Source organism: Caenorhabditis remanei, chromosome I (assembly GCF_010183535.1).
Source record: "Caenorhabditis remanei strain PX506 chromosome I, whole genome shotgun sequence".
In the NCBI taxonomy this organism is placed as follows: domain Eukaryota; kingdom Metazoa; phylum Nematoda; class Chromadorea; order Rhabditida; family Rhabditidae; genus Caenorhabditis; species Caenorhabditis remanei.
The window spans coordinates 11,659,289-11,676,958 of record NC_071328.1 but is presented as its reverse complement, the minus strand read 5'-3'; the positions used below and the strand labels follow the sequence as shown (position 1 = coordinate 11,676,958).

General features: G+C 37.6%; 4 protein-coding genes across 4 annotated transcripts; 3 read left to right on the top strand and 1 right to left on the bottom strand.

Annotated features, from left to right (window-relative positions):
* Nucleotides 1-491: 491 nt before the first annotated feature.
* On the bottom strand, nucleotides 492-908 carry GCK72_002582 (uncharacterized protein; the record flags this gene model as incomplete). Its single annotated transcript, XM_003111998.1, has 1 exon — nucleotides 492-908. The coding sequence occupies one exon, from the start codon at nucleotides 906-908 to the stop codon at nucleotides 492-494; it is 417 nt and encodes a 138-aa protein (XP_003112046.1).
* Nucleotides 909-3,061: 2,153 nt separating this feature from the next.
* On the top strand, nucleotides 3,062-5,015 carry GCK72_002581 (uncharacterized protein; the record flags this gene model as incomplete). The annotated part of the gene is made up of 8 exons (XM_053723498.1): nucleotides 3,062-3,155; nucleotides 3,201-3,350; nucleotides 3,406-3,593; nucleotides 3,662-3,909; nucleotides 4,371-4,546; nucleotides 4,592-4,730; nucleotides 4,774-4,858; nucleotides 4,914-5,015. 8 exons carry the CDS (start codon nucleotides 3,062-3,064, stop codon nucleotides 5,013-5,015), a joined length of 1,182 nt encoding a protein of 393 aa, XP_053592143.1.
* A 1,516-nt stretch (nucleotides 5,016-6,531) lies between these two features.
* GCK72_002580 (uncharacterized protein) lies at nucleotides 6,532-7,999 on the top strand (the record flags this gene model as incomplete). Its single annotated transcript, XM_003112068.2, has 8 exons — nucleotides 6,532-6,627; nucleotides 6,678-6,791; nucleotides 6,843-6,919; nucleotides 6,965-7,056; nucleotides 7,104-7,207; nucleotides 7,253-7,499; nucleotides 7,545-7,870; nucleotides 7,919-7,999. The coding sequence occupies 8 exons, from the start codon at nucleotides 6,532-6,534 to the stop codon at nucleotides 7,997-7,999; spliced, it is 1,137 nt and encodes a 378-aa protein (XP_003112116.2).
* A 5,367-nt stretch (nucleotides 8,000-13,366) lies between these two features.
* On the top strand, nucleotides 13,367-17,622 carry GCK72_002579 (uncharacterized protein; the record flags this gene model as incomplete). Its single annotated transcript, XM_053723497.1, has 18 exons — nucleotides 13,367-13,425; nucleotides 13,473-13,554; nucleotides 13,608-13,712; nucleotides 13,879-13,930; nucleotides 14,011-14,034; nucleotides 14,247-14,322; nucleotides 14,372-14,590; nucleotides 14,636-14,978; nucleotides 15,209-15,339; nucleotides 15,384-15,566; nucleotides 15,615-15,748; nucleotides 15,798-15,899; nucleotides 15,944-16,017; nucleotides 16,500-16,592; nucleotides 16,747-16,845; nucleotides 17,109-17,183; nucleotides 17,261-17,440; nucleotides 17,488-17,622. The coding sequence occupies 18 exons, from the start codon at nucleotides 13,367-13,369 to the stop codon at nucleotides 17,620-17,622; spliced, it is 2,166 nt and encodes a 721-aa protein (XP_053592142.1).
* Nucleotides 17,623-17,670: the final 48 nt, after the last annotated feature.

Genomic DNA, 17,670 nt, shown 5'->3' with positions numbered 1-17,670 from the left:
TCACGACGGGCCATGGGATTTTGAAGATGTGCTGCCCATCTAGATAAGATCAAGAAACAAGAGAAAAAGGGAAAACACAGTGCAGTATTAAATACTCAAAAATATCGTCGAGATCATTGTCACACACAAAGACAACAGCTTCATAACTGAACGTGTTATACCCTCCGTTCATAATGAGCAAAACATATGTGTGCACGTAAACAAGCACAAGTTGTAACAGGTTGCGAAATTGGCGCTACCTGGCAGTGGAGATAAGCTTTTTCTTGTTTTCCTGTGGTGTAGTTTCATGATGATATGTGCCGCCCAATTTTGGAACGTAAAGTTTATTTTATGATGTGATGAATAACGGAACATTTTGAGTCAAATAGTTTATTATGAATACAAAAATGAGGAAAAATGATGAGAACCGATAAATATTACCGAAATCAGAGGACAATAACTAACTAGCGAATGTTATTTATTACCCGAAATATTAGAATACAATTCCCGAATTAGTTGGAGTTTTTCATCCACGCGTAATCGTTTTGCACAATCTCGAATTGATTGTGCTTGACTGGACCCGTTTCGTCCGGATTCTCCTGAACCACCTCCCACTCGATCGAAGTGTTTGCCGACGACGTTCCGGCTTGCTCCTGACGAACCACCTTTGCCTCCTCCTCAGTTTTTGGCTCCGATGGGATCGATGGAGCGTTCTCTTGTTGCTCCCACGAGAAGACGTCTGATGATGCAGTGGCGTCCTCGGATCCAGATCCCCATTCCAGAGCAGTCTGGCTCATCTGAGTGAGAGCATGAGCAGCTCCTCCAGCGAGAGCAGTAGCACCTCCCACGAGGTTGGTAGCCTGCTCAGTGACTGCTGGAACTACGGTGGTGGCGACGAAGTTGTAGAGTCCGCTGACAATGGAGTCCATTTTCGTCTGATGGTTTTATCTGAAAAAAAAACTATTTAAAAAGAAATTTGGAGGGTGAAAAGTTAAGAAGAGCAGGATCAAGGGAGAAAGTGCAACAAATGAAATGAGAACATTAGAAATGTGCTCTTTCTATTACCAGAATGCGAATAGAAACTAATGAGTAACTAGTAGCTGACACAGAGAAAGAAAAGAAAAGATGAAGAGGAACGTTCCTCTTCTTTCTCTCTATGTTGTCCTTACGTCCATTCTTCTTTGTGTCTCCACCCCCCTCTCATTCTCTGTCTTTCCCTTTCTCTCTTTGTTGCGGACTATCCCCTTAGATGCGTGCGCTTCTTTCTCACGTCTACGGGAGGGACAGAGAGAATTCGGATATTATATGATCCTAGAGAGAGACGCAGATGAAAATGCTCTCCCCGGCGGGTGCGGACGGCCCTTCTCGCCCTAGCCGGGTTATTCTTATAGGTCAAGATGACGTGGCAAGCTGAGAAAATAGATTGAAAGATGATTGACATAATGACGACTCCTGTGCTATTTAGCTCACACTTGCAGCAATTATCTACTTTTAAATGATTCTGAGATTAACACAATAATGAAACATCTGATGGAGAAAAAATATTGCAATTCTACAAAAATAATGTAGCTGGGGAACTGAAGTCGTGGAAATTTTGCATCAGTTTTCAGTTTTCCTCAAGTTAGAAACGATCCAAGGTACAATAATTTTTGTCTGAAAATTTGGAAATTCACTAAATTTGAGATTTGAAGCTCTCAAAACTCGGTCACCGATAGTAAAAGGCAGATTTCCACCTATATCACTTCTATTTGAAAACTCGATGTGCCTGTTTATCTCGAGAAATCGAACTAATAACTGGAAAAAATGGAAAACAGAAACCTCATAGAGAGAACTTGCAAAAGTTTGTAGAAACAAGACACTTGTTTACATTTCAGTCAATTTTGATGACGAGTCATACAAAAATAATGAAAATCATGTTGTTGACTGAAAGTAGTACATAAGAAAAATCACTTGGCGCCGCATCTTCTGGTTGTGTTTCCCCAATTTCTTTTTTCACAATCAACTAGTTTTGATAAGCAAAAAAAGAAACGAAATGATTTAAAAATGAAAAATCTTTTTCTCGAGTCCTGCACGAAGGAAGAAATCGATGTCGACGAGAAATAAGGAAATTGTGTAGAGTTTTTCTCCTCTCTTGAGAAATGCTCTTCTTTTTGCTGCTTTTTACTTCGTTTTCTCCTGCTATTTCTGCATTTTTTCATGCATAACATCTCATCATGCACACGTAGGAATTTAGAGTCCATTCTAGGACAGAGAGATCAAAAATCGTGAAACCAAAAGAAAAACTCGTTTTCAAATCGAAAGAAAAATGTGATTCTCAAAATTCAATATGAATACTTTTAGGCTGGAAGAGCAATTCGTCCGATCAACAAGAAACAGCTCCTTGGAGAGTAAATTGCTGAAACTTACTGGTTCCTATTGTTTTTCCCTATTTTTGTTGTTGTTGTTAATCTTAATTGTTCATTTTGAACTTGATGGTTTTTTGTTGTTAAAATAAAGCACTTTTTAAATCATACTCGACATGTGATAATTTTTGAATTTCATCTGAATGCCTTTCATGGTTCTTATCCTTGAATTTTATATGCTAACATTACAACTTTATACTACGTTTTTTGCTCGTAAAACAATACGATTTTCGAGCTATACAGCCGCCCGAGAATGTATCTGATCAGCACGGAATGACACCAACACAGTATTCACATGCAAAAATCGTTTGTAAAGCTGTCATTCTTCCTCTCTCTCTTTTTCTCTTCACTCAGCTTCTCCCATTCTTCCCCCGTTTCTCCTCGTTTTCTTTCAACGTGCTCCGTGTTTTCCACTCTATCATACTGCGCCTATTTCGAATTCTGCGTCTCTTCTGATTCCACACTTTTCCGCATATTTTTAATGCCCGCGGGCGGTTTGTGTGTGACCAGCGCAACGGGCCAAAAGTACACGTGTCTTTGCGCTCCGTTCAAAAATAAAACTGACTCTAACCCCTCTCTATTGATTTCTGAAATTGATATCTCAAGATACATTTCGACACTTTCTTCTCTTTTTTGATCACTGGTCCCTTTTCGAAAACTTATATTATATAGTTTCAGAGATGCTTCGGTGGTTAACCTTACTCCTAGCTCTTCCAGCTATTCTCAATGCAGAAGTTATAACCGTGACATCACAAAACTTCGAACAAACTATCCGTAAGTGTTTTCCTCACATTAAGATTCTAATTTCTGTGATTTCAGAAGCCAATGAACTCGTTTTCGTGAATTTCTACGCCGACTGGTGTCGATTCTCCCAAATGCTGAAGCCAATTTTCTTGGAAGCTTCTGAAAAATTTAAGGATTCTGCACCGGGAAAAATTGTGTGGGCTTCCCTTGATGCTGACAAAAATAGTGAGTTTCTTTCAATTATTTTAAGATTCTTGAATTCTAAAACTTCAATTTCCAGATGACATTGCCACCAAATACCACGTCAACAAGTATCCAACTCTGAAATTGTTCCGAAATGGAGAAGTGACTAAAAGAGAATACAGAAGTTCTAGATCAGTAGAGGCTCTCGCTGCGTATATCAACAAACAAATGGAAGTGACTGTGCAAAAGTTCACGGAGAAAAACGCACTGCAAGCTGCACACAATGTTGGTTTTTACTTATTTTACTCTATTGTTCAAGAAAAGTTTTCAATGATAACCATAACCCTTTTCAGCCTGAAAAGAACACATTCATCGGATATTTCAATAATGAAAACAGTGTTGAATACAAGAATCTTCTGAATGTTGCACTGTTCTATCGTGATGAATGCGAATTTATGGTTGGAATCGGAGAATTGAATTTCCCGGGGGAAGTTCCACCAGCTGGTCAAGCACCGAGACTTGTCTTCCAACCATCGAATAAGGCCGTCAATCCAAATCAAATTCCATTCGCTGGAGATTTTGCAACATACGAATATTTGAAGTGAGTTTTGACGAAAATTATACCAATTTTCAGACAAATTCTTTGTTTCTAAGAAGGGAAAATCGAAGGAGTTTTGAATATGCTTTCAAAATATAAAAAAAATTAAAAATGAGTCGAGTTATAATGGCTTTTGTCTAAAACCTGAGACTAGAAATGCTTTCAGGGCCATTAGGTAAAAAAGTAGAGAAATAATGGAAAAGCTTCTAAAATCCGATAGCTGACGCCGTGAGGATTCTGAATCCATTTCTAAACTTTTCTTGATTCTAAAATAGAGCAAATTCTATCCATTGCTTATTCCAACGTTTATTTCGAGCAAAATGCTCTTTAGCACATTTTAATGTTTTAATTTAAAAATTTTGGCTTCATCAACAATGAGAAAGTGTATTCAGAATCTCCACCATATCGGCTTTCTACCCATATAAAAATTCCAGTTTTCAATAAAAAGCTCTCATTAATTCCAGACAATGGGTAGCAGACAAATGTGTTCCACTTGTTCGTGAAATCACTTTCCAAAACGCCGAAGAGCTGACTGAAGAAGGACTCCCATTTATGATTCTGTTCAAGAAAAGGGACGATAAAGTCAGTGAGAAGACATTTGCGGACGCAATTATTCGAGAGATTCCAGATCAGAGAAAATGTTCGTTTTGCTGTAATTTTATTCGTCTAAATTAACTTGTTTCAGCAATTAACTGCTTGGTGGGCGATGGATCAATTTTCAAGCATCCTTTGAGTCATTTGGGAAAATCTGAAAATGATTTACCAGTGATTGCAATCGACTCATTCAGACATATGTATTTATTCAAGAATTTCGAAGATATCAAGTGAGTTTCAAAGTTTTGAAAAAAACTTAATTAAATGTTACAGTGTTCCCGGAAAACTCCGTGAGTTTGTCCTCGACTTGCACAGCGGAAAACTTCATCGTGAATTCCACCACGGCCCTGATCCAGTGGTAAGATTCATTCAGAACTCAGAAACTTCTGAAACCGATTGATAAGACATTACAGACTGGAAACCAAGCACCAGACACCGAACCACCACCGTCCACATTCGAGAAGTTGAAGCCACAATCTTCGAGATACACAATTCTTGATAAGACTGAACTTTAATTTTTATCAATATACATATATATTAAAAAGAGCTTTATATTCTCCCATTTACTGCATGACCTGTTCCCATTCAGTTGTTTCTCTCTCGGTCAATCTTTCATTGGTTTTGGTTTTATTTCTTGGTCACTACGAGGTTCTAATTTTCTACACAATTGTTCATTTTATTTCAAAGAGTATTTATCATCTTCGATTCCACTTGTTTCATTTTTTTGCCAAATCATTTCGTTCCAACCTCCTGTCTCTTTCAGACTAGTCAAAAATGTCAAAATTCGGCCCGAAATTCATGTCAACTATTATCTCCTCCAACACTTTAGTCATTTGTTTATCTGTGATGCGTGGTTTTCTATTTCTTTTTTCTTTTTTTAATAGTTTCTTCGATATGTTTTATGAAGAGTTATAAAAAAAAAGCGGTCCCATGATTCAAGACGCAGCGGAGAGGATGTCCGATGTATCTACTTTTGGTATATAAGAACGGTGTAGTTTTCTATTGATCGTTTAGGGCATTGGTGATAATAATATTCTTTTTTCTTTTGAAAAGAGAGAAAAGAGAATTCAAAGAACACACTCCACACGAAAAGTATACACGAAACCCCGAAACGCAGAGAAAGAAACAAGTGATTTTCGGCGGTGAAAATGAGAAAACTGATGGGAAGAGAGGCTACATTATCGCCCATCGGTTCTGATCACTTTTCCGTTTTTATTTCATTTAATTATTGATGTTCTCAATGTTCTCTTCTTCTTTCTTTTCTCACTTTCTGACTAGAATTCCTTATTTTTCCTCAAAAAACAAACAAAGTTATCAGTTTAGTTGAAAAGTTATTATCAGTTCACTGCTGTCGTAATTTGACATTTATAGGAGGAAATCAGTCTTTGCATCATTATAATCTCATCTTCTCATTCCTTCTTTTCCTCGAATAATCATTTCATTTCAGCACCTCAAACTTCATGAGCCGGTAAAAGAAAGGACTGCCAAGAGCTGGGAAACAATTAGAAACTGGTCAAAATTCAAAAGTACAGAAGAAATTATGGGTGTGCTTCCTAAAATTAATATTGTCGCTAGGCAACTCAGGTAAGAACTTCTTTGAGAATTTTGAGATTCTCGTAGAAAAACTAACAGTTTTCCGTTTGTTGCTGAAAATTTTATTCCGGATTTTGTAGTTTTCGAGATATTCGCTTTGAAAAATATGTATCTGAGAAAGTGAGAGAGCGCAGAGAAGCTAGAGTAGTGTCTGACAAGAAATCATTTCGAAAAAAAGGTTTATGAGATCGTTAAAATTGATAGATTTCTAATAAAAAACCAGTTTTTAACCGTTTTTTGGAAATTTCTATTGGTTTTTCATGAAATCTTAAACATTACTGTAGTGGACAACTTTTTTGAGTGTTCTAATTTTGGAGAGGAGAAATGTATAAAACTGAAATATTGAGAGGACGCAGAGAAGCTATCTTTTCTTCTGAAACATAAATCAAATTGGCATCAAAAATTGCAAAAAATTGGATTTTTTGAAGAAAATGCTCCATGGCGGCTACATCATCATCCCCTGTAACAGCCACATCATCAGATTCAAGCTTCGCTTCCACCGCTTTCGTACAAGAACATGTTAAACAAATGCAGGTTTGTTCTCTCCAGAATTATTTCCTGAATACCGTAAATTTTCATTTCAGAGTGACATTATGGACCAATTAATACCACAAGACGCGACGGGTGCCGTCGAGAATCTCGCTGATTTGAATGTGACTTCGAATTTAGGACGAATGACACATTACTATTTTCAGCAGGTTTGTCTTTTGTAGTTCTAGTGAATTCATTTTAAAATTCTATGATTTCAGGGTGGAAAAATGTTGAGACCGACGGTGTCTCTTTTGATGGGAAATGCTTGTAATTCTGCTACGAATCGATCTATTTCGTATGTTAAATACTGTAAAAATTACAGTAATTTGGCTAATTTCAGAGATGACTTGCTAGCAGTGCCGTCATCAGATCGGTCTGGTATCGCCACCCACTTGACAGTGTGCCAGAATCAGTATAAAATAGGAATGATTGGTAAGAGGCAAGATTTTGAGTCTTTATAGGAATTCACTATTTTCCAGCCGAAATGATTCACACCGCTTCATTGGTGCATGATGACGTCATCGATGAAGCAAATACCCGACGCGGATCTGCCAGTGTTAATGCAGTCTGGGGAAACAAAATGGTAAGTTGGCCCCATTGATTTGTAATCAACTCAAAATTATTCCAGTCCGTCCTCGTTGGAGACTTCATTCTGGCTCGCGCCACTCAAATCCTCTGCTCTATCGGAAAACCAAATGTGATCTCCGTGATGGCTTCAATCATTGAAGATCTTGTTCTGGGAGAATTTATGCAAATGTCTGCAACACCTTCAGAAGCCACTCCTCAACAGAGAATGAATGCGTATATAGAGAAGACTCATCGAAAAACTGCAAGTTTATTTGCAAGCAGTTGTCGGTCAACTGCTATTCTTGCAGGTAAACTATATGTTTCTAGAACAGTTTTCAATTTTTAATTTTCAGATCCTAATAACCTGAATTTACACCAAACTGCATACGAGTACGGTAGAAATCTGGGAATCGCCTTTCAATTAGCCGATGACCTTCTCGATTTTATTGCGACGTCTGATGAAATGGGAAAACCGGTTGCGGCTGATTTGAAACTCGGTCTTGCCACGGCACCAGTTCTCTATGCTAGTCAACAATACCCTGAGCTAATAACCATGCTTCTTCGTAAATTCAAGCATGAGGGTGATGCTGAAAAAGCGAGGGAAATCGTGGTGAATTCAGATGGAATGGATAAAACGAGACAGTTAATAGATGCTTATTCACAGAAAGCTATTGAAATGGTTTGTTGTTTTTTCTTCTTTTCATGAGTCTTTGTTCGAATTTTCCAGGCTTCCTCGTTACCAAATCGCAATGAGTCAACAGAGCAATTAATCAAATTGGCACTTTCTCAATCGGATCGAAAATTCTAAAATGAAATTTATCAACTACTATGCATCGATCTTCTTGTTCTACTGTATTTTCCGTGTTTTTGTGTCTCTTTAGTTCTAGAAATTTATAGCAGACCGCTCTCCCCATCGGCCATAAAACCAGTTTTCACACCCTCCCCAATGGTTTCTGATACTTCTTTTGTTTTTGTTTTTTATGCATTTCCCCCACATTGTTTTCCCCCATTTTTAGTATCTTTTTTTGACTTCTGATTGTAGTGCCTAGCTCATCTTTTCTCGTTTTTCTTGTTAGTTTTCTCGTAGTGTTTGATTTTTCAAAATTTATTGAAAAAAATTTATTTTTTTTGTGCAATTTGTCGTAATGTTTGAAGCATTCGGTGCAACTACCGTAGGAAAAAAGAGACGCCGGCGCAAAACGTAGTTTTTTAAAATTATTTTAATAGAAGGTTTTTCGCCGTATTTTTCACTTGTTTCGGTCAAAGAACGTGCAGAAAAAGTAGTATAGAGACGCAGAAACTCCCTTTTTGCCGCCGCCGCCGCTCCTCTTTGCTGACCACCCAACCAACCGAAAAAGGGAGCTCGTCGTTACTGAAAGAATCATTGAAAAATGAGAGAGTTCCGACGAATAGACGACGCTCCGCCCGTTTTAGGCATTCTTCCTCAAAGCATTTTTCTTGTTAGGCGCTAAGCCTATTTAAAATACTTTTTGATGTCATTCTGTTCTTGCTTATTGAATGGTTTCTTTCAGATGAAAAAAAAATATTAATTCATTTCAGCCGCCCTGATTCTCACAACGAAGCTGTCGTTACAATAAAAGTGAGTATTTCGTTTTTTTCCCTAAAAAAGTTCTGTGATTTTTGTCGTCTTCTCCACCCACGAAGCTCTTTTCTCATAGTCAGTTTCAAATCAAATTTGGCATGTCCTTCAGTTTCTTTCTTTTTTTTTCTTTCTCTTCTCAAAAAGTGGACTCCATTTCCAAATAGTATGCAGAATAAAGAGACGGAATAGCCACGGCCGACAAAGGTCATTTTGAGGGACGATGGGGGTTAAAAGAGACGAAACGAAAAATAAAATGTTCTTTTTTTCTATCCCAAAAACTTCGGTTTTTTTGAATTTTTAAAAAAGAGCAATTCGAACTAAAACTAATAAAGCAGAAATATAAGTACATAATTAAAAGATTTCGGTATGGTTTGAAGTTGTGTCTTTGAAAAATTGGGAAAGGATTTTTACATGATTTCCTAGATTTTTGCATTTTTTAATGTATAATTTTGAGTTTTTAGATATTTCGAGTCTCTCATCCTTTCCTCCGTCAAATAATTTCCCCCGAGCGCCCGGTGTTGCTCCAAACTCTGAACACCAATTCCCAATTCCCATCAAGCCCATAATTGCCTCGGGTGCCTCCTCTTTTCTTCTTCTCCCCTCGAATATATAATGCATTCTCGTCATCTTCTTCTCAATGCTTTTTCCTCCTTTTTCATTCTCCATCTCCTTTTCCATCTGGACAGCAGATGTGTTCCTGACCTTTCTCCCATATACTGCGTCTCCCCTTTTTCTGTTTTCTCTAATTGAGCTTTTCGCGCCCAGAAATTTGAAAATTTGAATTCGAATTTTTATGGGTACAATGCTTCTTCCTAAATACTGATTTATATGTTGTATAGAATATTGATATTCATCGAAAAGGCTAGATGCGATATATGTCTTATTTATTTTCAAAGGGATTATTATTTGGAACGCGTGGCTATTTATGCTCGGCTTCAGCTCGCCCGTTCTCATCGTTTTTCGCTTCGAATTCTCTTCATTGATAGTTATTTTCTATACGAAACAGTCAATTTTCCAAGAGTTTATTGCTCAATTTTTATTCTTGAGTCGGTATTTTCAAAATCGAAACGAGTTCTCAGAATCTTTATAGTTTCAGTTTTAAGGATTATCTATAAACCATTGATAGTTATTCCGCAGTAAACTCCCAGAACAACAAATGAACTTAAATCAACAGAAACATTTCCGTTTGAACCATATGTTTATCCGTTCTTTTCCCCTTTTTTTCATTGATAAACACATCACTACCACCTGATTTCTCGATTGTGTGTGTAAACAAACAACTGAGAAAAGAGAGACCCGCCTAGCCGTAGGCTATAAACATAAAAAAGTCATTTCACCCCGACGATTTCCACTTCTGTTGCCATTGTCAGATCCTATTTAGAGATTGGTGGGGTGTGTCTAATTGAAATGAGAGTAATCAAATCTGAAAAACAGCTGAAATTTCAGTCATTCTTCAGCTGTTCTGTTGAAAAATTTCGATTGAAAACAAGCGCCAACAGAATAAAATATTCGGTCCAAACGAAGCAGTTTTTGATGTTAAAAAAATATTATTTTGTTAAAATCCGTGAGTTTTCGACATAAAATTCTTGGCTGTTTTGCTGGTGAGAAGTTTAATAACAATCAATCAAGCGTTTTTCTCCTGCAATTTCGACGGAAACAAGCCCTTTGATCCCTCTTGTTTTTTGATAATATCTCTTTCGAGTAGATTTCCGAACTTTTCTTTTTGACCCCTCTCAAGTGCTCGATTCCACTCTTTTCCTTGAGCAACAACCAACTAGAACAGTGACGACTCGAGGAGCCACTCTCTTCTAATAATAACCTATAAATAATATAATAATTTTGCCTTCTTCTTCTTTTTCCAAGGGAAAACTCATCCATCAATGTTCTCTTTGCTTTTTCGATATATGTTTGTTCGACTCGAAAGAATGTGATTTTTAGTGTTAAAAGTTGTGTAATCAATCCTAGGAACTTTTTGAAATGTCACATACATTTCGGTGTGATGAAGATGGAGGAATCGGTTCGGTGGAGGTGAACTTTATTTCTTGTCGATTTTATTACGTTTTGAAAAGAAAAAGCTACCGTATTCCTTCTCGTGGCGGGGAACTTCGAAGACTTAAGTTGAGTTTCTGATTGAGATCAATAATAGAAAACAAAGAAAAGTCGCCTAAACAGCATGTTTTTGAGTATTTCAAAAACGTCTGTTTGAAAACGAAAGCCTTTGTGTCAGATATTTCAATTTCATTGTTGGATGCGAATCTGCTTATTCAAAATTTTGTAGGACGAAACTATCAATAGTTTTTCCTCAAAGAATTGGATAGACATGAAAATCAGAACAATATTTTCAGTAGATCGCAAGATATAAACCGAGTATGTATGGCCAAACTTTTTTAGGTCAGGGCTTTCAGGTTACCCTGACTTGATACCCCGGCTCCGCACAACCAGTTCCGCGAACCACTGTAACATACATTTCCTCAACCCGCCCCAAAAGTCGGGTTCCAGATATATTTTCAGTCCTAAACCACTTCTTTTTCCCCTCATTCTCCTTTTTTTTCTTCATTTTCGGGGCGCACACAACCCGTATATAGACCTCTGCTTGACACACACACACGCACAAGTGTTAGTATGTATGTTGTTGTGTGCAACCAACACTTTTTTCTCCATCTCTTCTTCTTTTTGCTTCTCTATTCCCCTCTCCTTGTTTTCAACAGTCTCTTTACCAGTTATATTTGTTTTTTCCCGAAAAAAGGAACATTTGAAAAGGAGAAACAAGAAAAGAAGAACACGGAACGGCGGTAACTATAAAAAGTTGGTTGGCGTTGGTCTTGGTGGTTTAATTAGTTTTCTCCGTTTCTTTTTTCTGTTTTTCGCAGGTATTTTTTGATTGAAAAATGCTTTTGTTTTCTATTTGTATCATATCAAAAAGCAAAGCAAACGTCTCAAAAATAGAAGAAAACGTAGAGATTCGTCAGATCAGATTTTCTTTTTAGTCAATAATCGTATATTCGTATCTATTCAGTTAGAAAGTATACTTCCGAATCATAGTTGTCCGGAATCCGGATTCCGGAAATTCCGGATTCCGGAATTCCGGGGTTTTTTTTGGCATTCCGGTTCCGGATTCCGGAAAATGAAAATTTTCATTCCGGATTCCGGAAAATGAAATTTTTCATTCCGATTCCGGATTCCGGATTCCGGTTTTTTGAATTTTTTTTTCCGGAATCCTGAAGTTTAAATTTTAAAATTTTTTTTTGAGTTTTAAAGACAACTGCATTACTCCTTTTTCGGTTTTGAACCTCAAAAGTAGTTTTAAACTTTATATATCATTAAAAACACTCAAAAAAATGACTTGGCCTTGCAAATTTATCGAGTCATTCCGGATTCCGGATTCCGAGAAATTCCGGAATTCCGGGTTTTTTCGTCATTCCGGTTCCGGATTCCGGGTTCCAAAAAATTAAAATTTTGATTTCGGTTCCGGATTCCGGATTCCGGTATTTGAAAAACTTCATTCCGGTTCCGGATTCCGGATTCCGGAAAATTAAAAATTTGATTCCGGTTCCGGATTCCGGATTCCGGTTTTTCGGAAAATGGCATTCCGTACAACTATGTTCCGAATCCAGGAGCCTCTTTTTTCATTTTATTTTCTTTCTCCTTGGTCTCCTCCCTCTTTTCCATTTTATTTAGGTCAATTAGATGCAATTAATTGTGAAATTTGACGATGAACGACACATTTTCCTCCGTTTTCTTGTATCTTGTATCTTTTCCGGGTTGTATTCAAACCGTTTCGATGAATCTAATTTTGGTTTGAAAATCGTTTTTGAGAAAGATATGAAAAGGAGACGGCCTAATATAAGATTAGACTTGAGATATTAGATTCGTTGAGCCCGGATAATCTAGTTAATCTTACTGTACTCTGAGGTTGGTTTCGAGACTTTTATAGATTTATGGATCGGATACTTTTTCCGGTCGAGTTTTCTCAAAGTTTTCTATTGAAGTAGGGTTTTAGGGTCGGGAAGGTTGAAAGAAAGGTATCCATTAACCCAAAATGTTGCCAGGTTTGTCATCTGAATGATAGTTGTCCAGTTTTTTTCAGTTTGTTCAGTCAATTTCCAAGTTTTTGAAAGGTAATTCTCGGAGAATGCACTTGGCAGAGTCTCCCTGGCAGTAATCAGTTGATTCTGATTGCAGAATTAAAAAATTCCGTGTTGAAATAGTTTATATTTCAACTTGTAGTGAAATTTAACCTTCTGGAGACGACTCTTCTCAGTTTCTCAATATTTCTAGAAATGGCTCGATTAATGTTTTCATTTTCTTATCACTAATAGGTTACCTCTCTTCTCATTTTCTCTAGTCAATTCTACCCCACATTGTTTATCAGTCCGGGGGATTCCTCTCCCTCATTCTCTTCTATAAATGTTTTATTTACCCTCTTTTTCTTATTTTATCACCTCCATCGTCACATTTTATCAAGGTTTATGTTCCCCGTATTCCCGCACATTTCGCAGGTCTTCTCCGTGCCTTTTTTTATGGAATAAAACGAACGAATTCAATTTATTTCCTCTTATTTTCCAGGGGTAAATGCCGCAAAACAACACGTCGTCGTCGTCTTTTCTTGGACGACTCACGACTTCGACAAGGTATTTTTCTGGAGTCTTTCAGCCAAAAATCCGTGAAAAAGTTCCAGATCGAGTTTCATGTCACCCAAGGATGTCCGGTGCAACGTTCATTTATTGCACGACTCTGATATTATTGGTAATGAGTTTCCGGTGAGACACTTAGACTGAAATTTATCAATTCAACGATTAATGATTGGTTTCAGAGAACACAGTCCGCTCAAACTATATTGGACTACGTGTGCGAGATGAAACATATTCGAGAGAAAGACTTTTTGGGTCTTCGTTATCAAGATCATAACAAACATCGTGTACGTTTTAATTTCGATATTCAATGACCGAACAAGAATTCTACATGTTTAGTTTAAAACTCTGCAAAATGTGGTGAAATTAACTGAAAATTCTATTTTTGGATTCCAAAAGTTGGATTTTCAGAAGAGATTTTTTTATGATCCGGAATCAAATCCTTATTTTCAGTACTGGCTCGACCTGACTCGATCTATCGGCCACGTTGTCAAACACTTCAGAAGTGAGTTTTTATCTTATTCTCCTAGAGATATTTCTGCTTACTGTATTAATTCTTAAAATTCACTTTTCAAATTTTTCTAGAAGAAATCAAAAAAGTCGGCAAAAGTAAGTTCGTGTGGCAGTCTTTTTTATAAATAGTTTCAATACAGTTAACCTATTTTACACTTTCCTATGTTCAATTATTCGCTTTGATAACTTTTTAATTCTGGAAGCTTCTCAAGTTTTTCCAATTTTTAATTAGTCTTAACCTTTATGTTCAATCAAGTTTTTGACCTAACAACACTAAAAATTCAAATTCAAACACAAAAAATTTTCAGCCGAAACAATGACACTGCATTTGCGATTCCGCTACTATCCTGCGGAACCAGCACGTCTTCGAGATCCAAATCTCAGGTTTGAATCTTAAAATATATTCCGAAATCCGAGTAAAAACAATTTTCAGATACCAATTATTCGTTCAACTTCAACGAGATCTCCTACACGGACGTCTCTATTGTCCAACGTCTTCAGCTGCTGAACTCGCTGCTCTCATTCTACAGACACAGCTCGGAGACCACGATGAAGAGAAACATATTGGGAATTATGTGAGCGGATACAAGTTGCTACTCAAGCAGACACCAAAATTGGAAGAACGTATCGCTCAGTTCCATAAGCAGATGAAGTGAGTTTCAGATTAATAATCATAAAAATGAATCAAAACTTTCAGAGGAAAAACGAGCGAAAACGCCGAATTGGAGTTTCTGGAGAAGGCCAGCCAGCTCGACACATATGCTTTTGATCCATATACCATCAAGGACCCCCAAGACTCGGGACCAGTCTATCTTGGTGCATCATGTAAGGGTATTCTCATCTACGCGGGTCAATCACGCACTCACAACATCGAATGGAATGAACTCGTCAAAGTGGATTATTCTGGAAAAGAGATCCGTTTGACACTATCGGATACGTATCGGGGACAAGTGACTGCAGCCGGAACTCCGACGGGTACTCTCAATGGACATGGTCCAGGATCTCCTATTTCTGGAACAAGTGGAATGGATAAGTATCAGGTGGTTAGTAGATTCTAGAGAAACATAATTGGAGTGTTGGATAGAATGGAGTTAATTTCGAAACCGACCCATTTTGTAACCGCTCTTGTTTCGATGGTTTTGAGATGTAAAGGTTTTGAAATATCTCACGGACGGTGCGAATTTGATATCGTTCTAGAAATGATCAATTGAAAAAAGAAACTGACGAAACCCTGTCAAAAATATTATTACTTTTTTGTTTTTTTTTTCAGAAGAAACCAATGACATTGAAATACACCTGCCCATCTGCTCAATTCGCTAAACATCTCTGGATTCATATTCTCTCCCAACAGGCGTTCTTCAATGAGACTTCCGCTCATGACGTCAAACTCAAATTCTCCAAGTGAGTCCATTCCCAATGAAATCTGATTTTTTATTAATTTATAGACCTCGTATTCCACTGCTCTCTCGAGGATCAACATTCCGCTTCCCATCGAAACGTGTCTATCGGGAAATCGAAGAGGACGATGCCAAGTCGATGCTCTTCGATAAAAGTATTCTGGAAACATCGGCCGTGATGAATGAGACGACGACTTCCAATGAGAATGCGGAGGAATCTATTTTGAATTGGTAACCTAAAACGTCCCGGAAAGTTTCATATTAACATTTTATTTTCAGCTCCACTATGAGCGTTCCCACTTCAACATGCTCTGGAGTGGTTCGATACGAACTTCCACGTCAGACGCCACGTACTGAACAGCCATGGCTGAAACCAACGTCTCTGAAAGTTACTGCAAGTCATGATAATACTGGTGAACCGAAAATTTGCTGTTGATGAGAAATTAAACTATTGAATTTCAGATACAATCGCTTCGTCATCATCATCTCCGGATAGCAGCACAGAAAATCAGAATAATAACTTGTCAAAGATTACAGATTTGAATGTGGATATGGGAGGAGAAGGTTTGTAAATTGAGAGGTTGAAGTGAAATTTAATTATTTTTCAGGATCATCATCGCCTTCTTCAACGTCTCCGGTGGTCCCGATAATTCATACTCAACAAAATTCTGATCATAACTCGGTAAGCATGAAAATAGACCCTTCGGAATGATTTGAGAGTGAGATATTCTCAAATCGAGATATTTTGAATTCTGGAAGATTCGAAATGTCTATACTCCGAGGCCGTTCGGAACGTTCTCAATAATACTATTACTAACTATAAAGAAGCCTATTGTAATTCTTATATTAGAAGGGCACCGCTTTTAAAGAAAAATAGAAATGCATGTCCTTCTAATAGAGTATCTCGAGCTATGTCTAATACAGAAAAGTTTAAAAACCACGGCTTTCAATAATCATTATAAAAAAGAAAGCTTGCTTCCAGAACTGCTTGTACTAATGCATGTACGCACCATCTTAATGTATTTCTCTTTGTCTCTAACGTCTTCACAAATGACAATGCACTAATTTTTTCCTGTGCAATCTAATATTCAACTTGAACATTGAATTCCTATCAAACTAAGATTTTTCTGTGTAAAAACTCACATTCTTCCCCTGTGGTTGCAGACAAGTTTCACTGTTCATCTGATCAAACGAGAGGAGATTGCCACGTCATCAACATCCACATCATCAACGGTTTCCGGAGTTCCACGTGAGCAGGTACGGTATCTATGGAGAAGAATGTGGAAAGTTGTCTCCCCTAATACCAATGCTTCACTCACTCCGCTTTTTTGCATGCTTTTGCTTCTTTTATTAAATATATAGAATCTCCCCCTTGAAAAATTTTGATGTGGATTTTTGGTGTCGGTTTCAGACGAGAGCACAAGCGTTGGAGCGAAAATTCAATCAACTCGTCGAGGAGGATATGGCGATAGGGCAACCGTTGGCATCGAGTACTCCGAGATCTGCAAAGGTCCGCTTCATTCCTTTTTCGGTGTAGTTTATTGCTGGTGGTGTAGATTTTTATTGGGTTGTTTTTTCTAATTGTTGTCTTGCCTTTCACTTTGTATTACTACCCTGTCTTTCACAAAAACTTCAAAAATTCGCTCTTTTTCTCTTTATTTCTATCGATCACATCACTAATCCCCACAATTCACGCTTCAGAATCTTTAGTTCATAACTTATTTATTAGTCTGAAACTATAGGAAGTGGTATAATTTCGGTATGTGTTTTCAGCAAAATCTTCTTGGAAAGAGCAGCAACGGAAAGTTGGCAAATGGAGAATATTCGTCGGATGAGTTTGAAAAGAAGGTAAGATACAGAAGGTTAAAGAACGAAGGAAATTCTGAGCCACTCTTTTCCAAATCACAGAAAACCAACATTTTCAGACGGTACACACTAACGGACACGCTCTCATAACCACATCAGAGAAACAGGATTCATTGGTAGACCTCGACGAGTCGACGACGTCTACAAAGAAGAGTTTGGTGTCTCGAGTAGCCAATACTTGCTTCGTCGCTTTCCTAATTTTACTCCTAATCATTGCGGTGGTTATTGTTTTATTTGAGGTTCGTAGTTCCCCATCTCAGCTTCATATCAACATTAATGATTCCAGAGATCCGAAGGCTCCGCCCACAATGATTTCATCGAGAAAAACCGTGCTCTATCGGATCTCCGACACTTGTATTACGAGCCGACTCGTCACTACGTCGTAGAACAATACCGGAAATATTTTGGACCAAAAATCTAGATTCGTAGATTTAGATTTTTCGCAATTTCTCTGAATTTTATTCAAAAC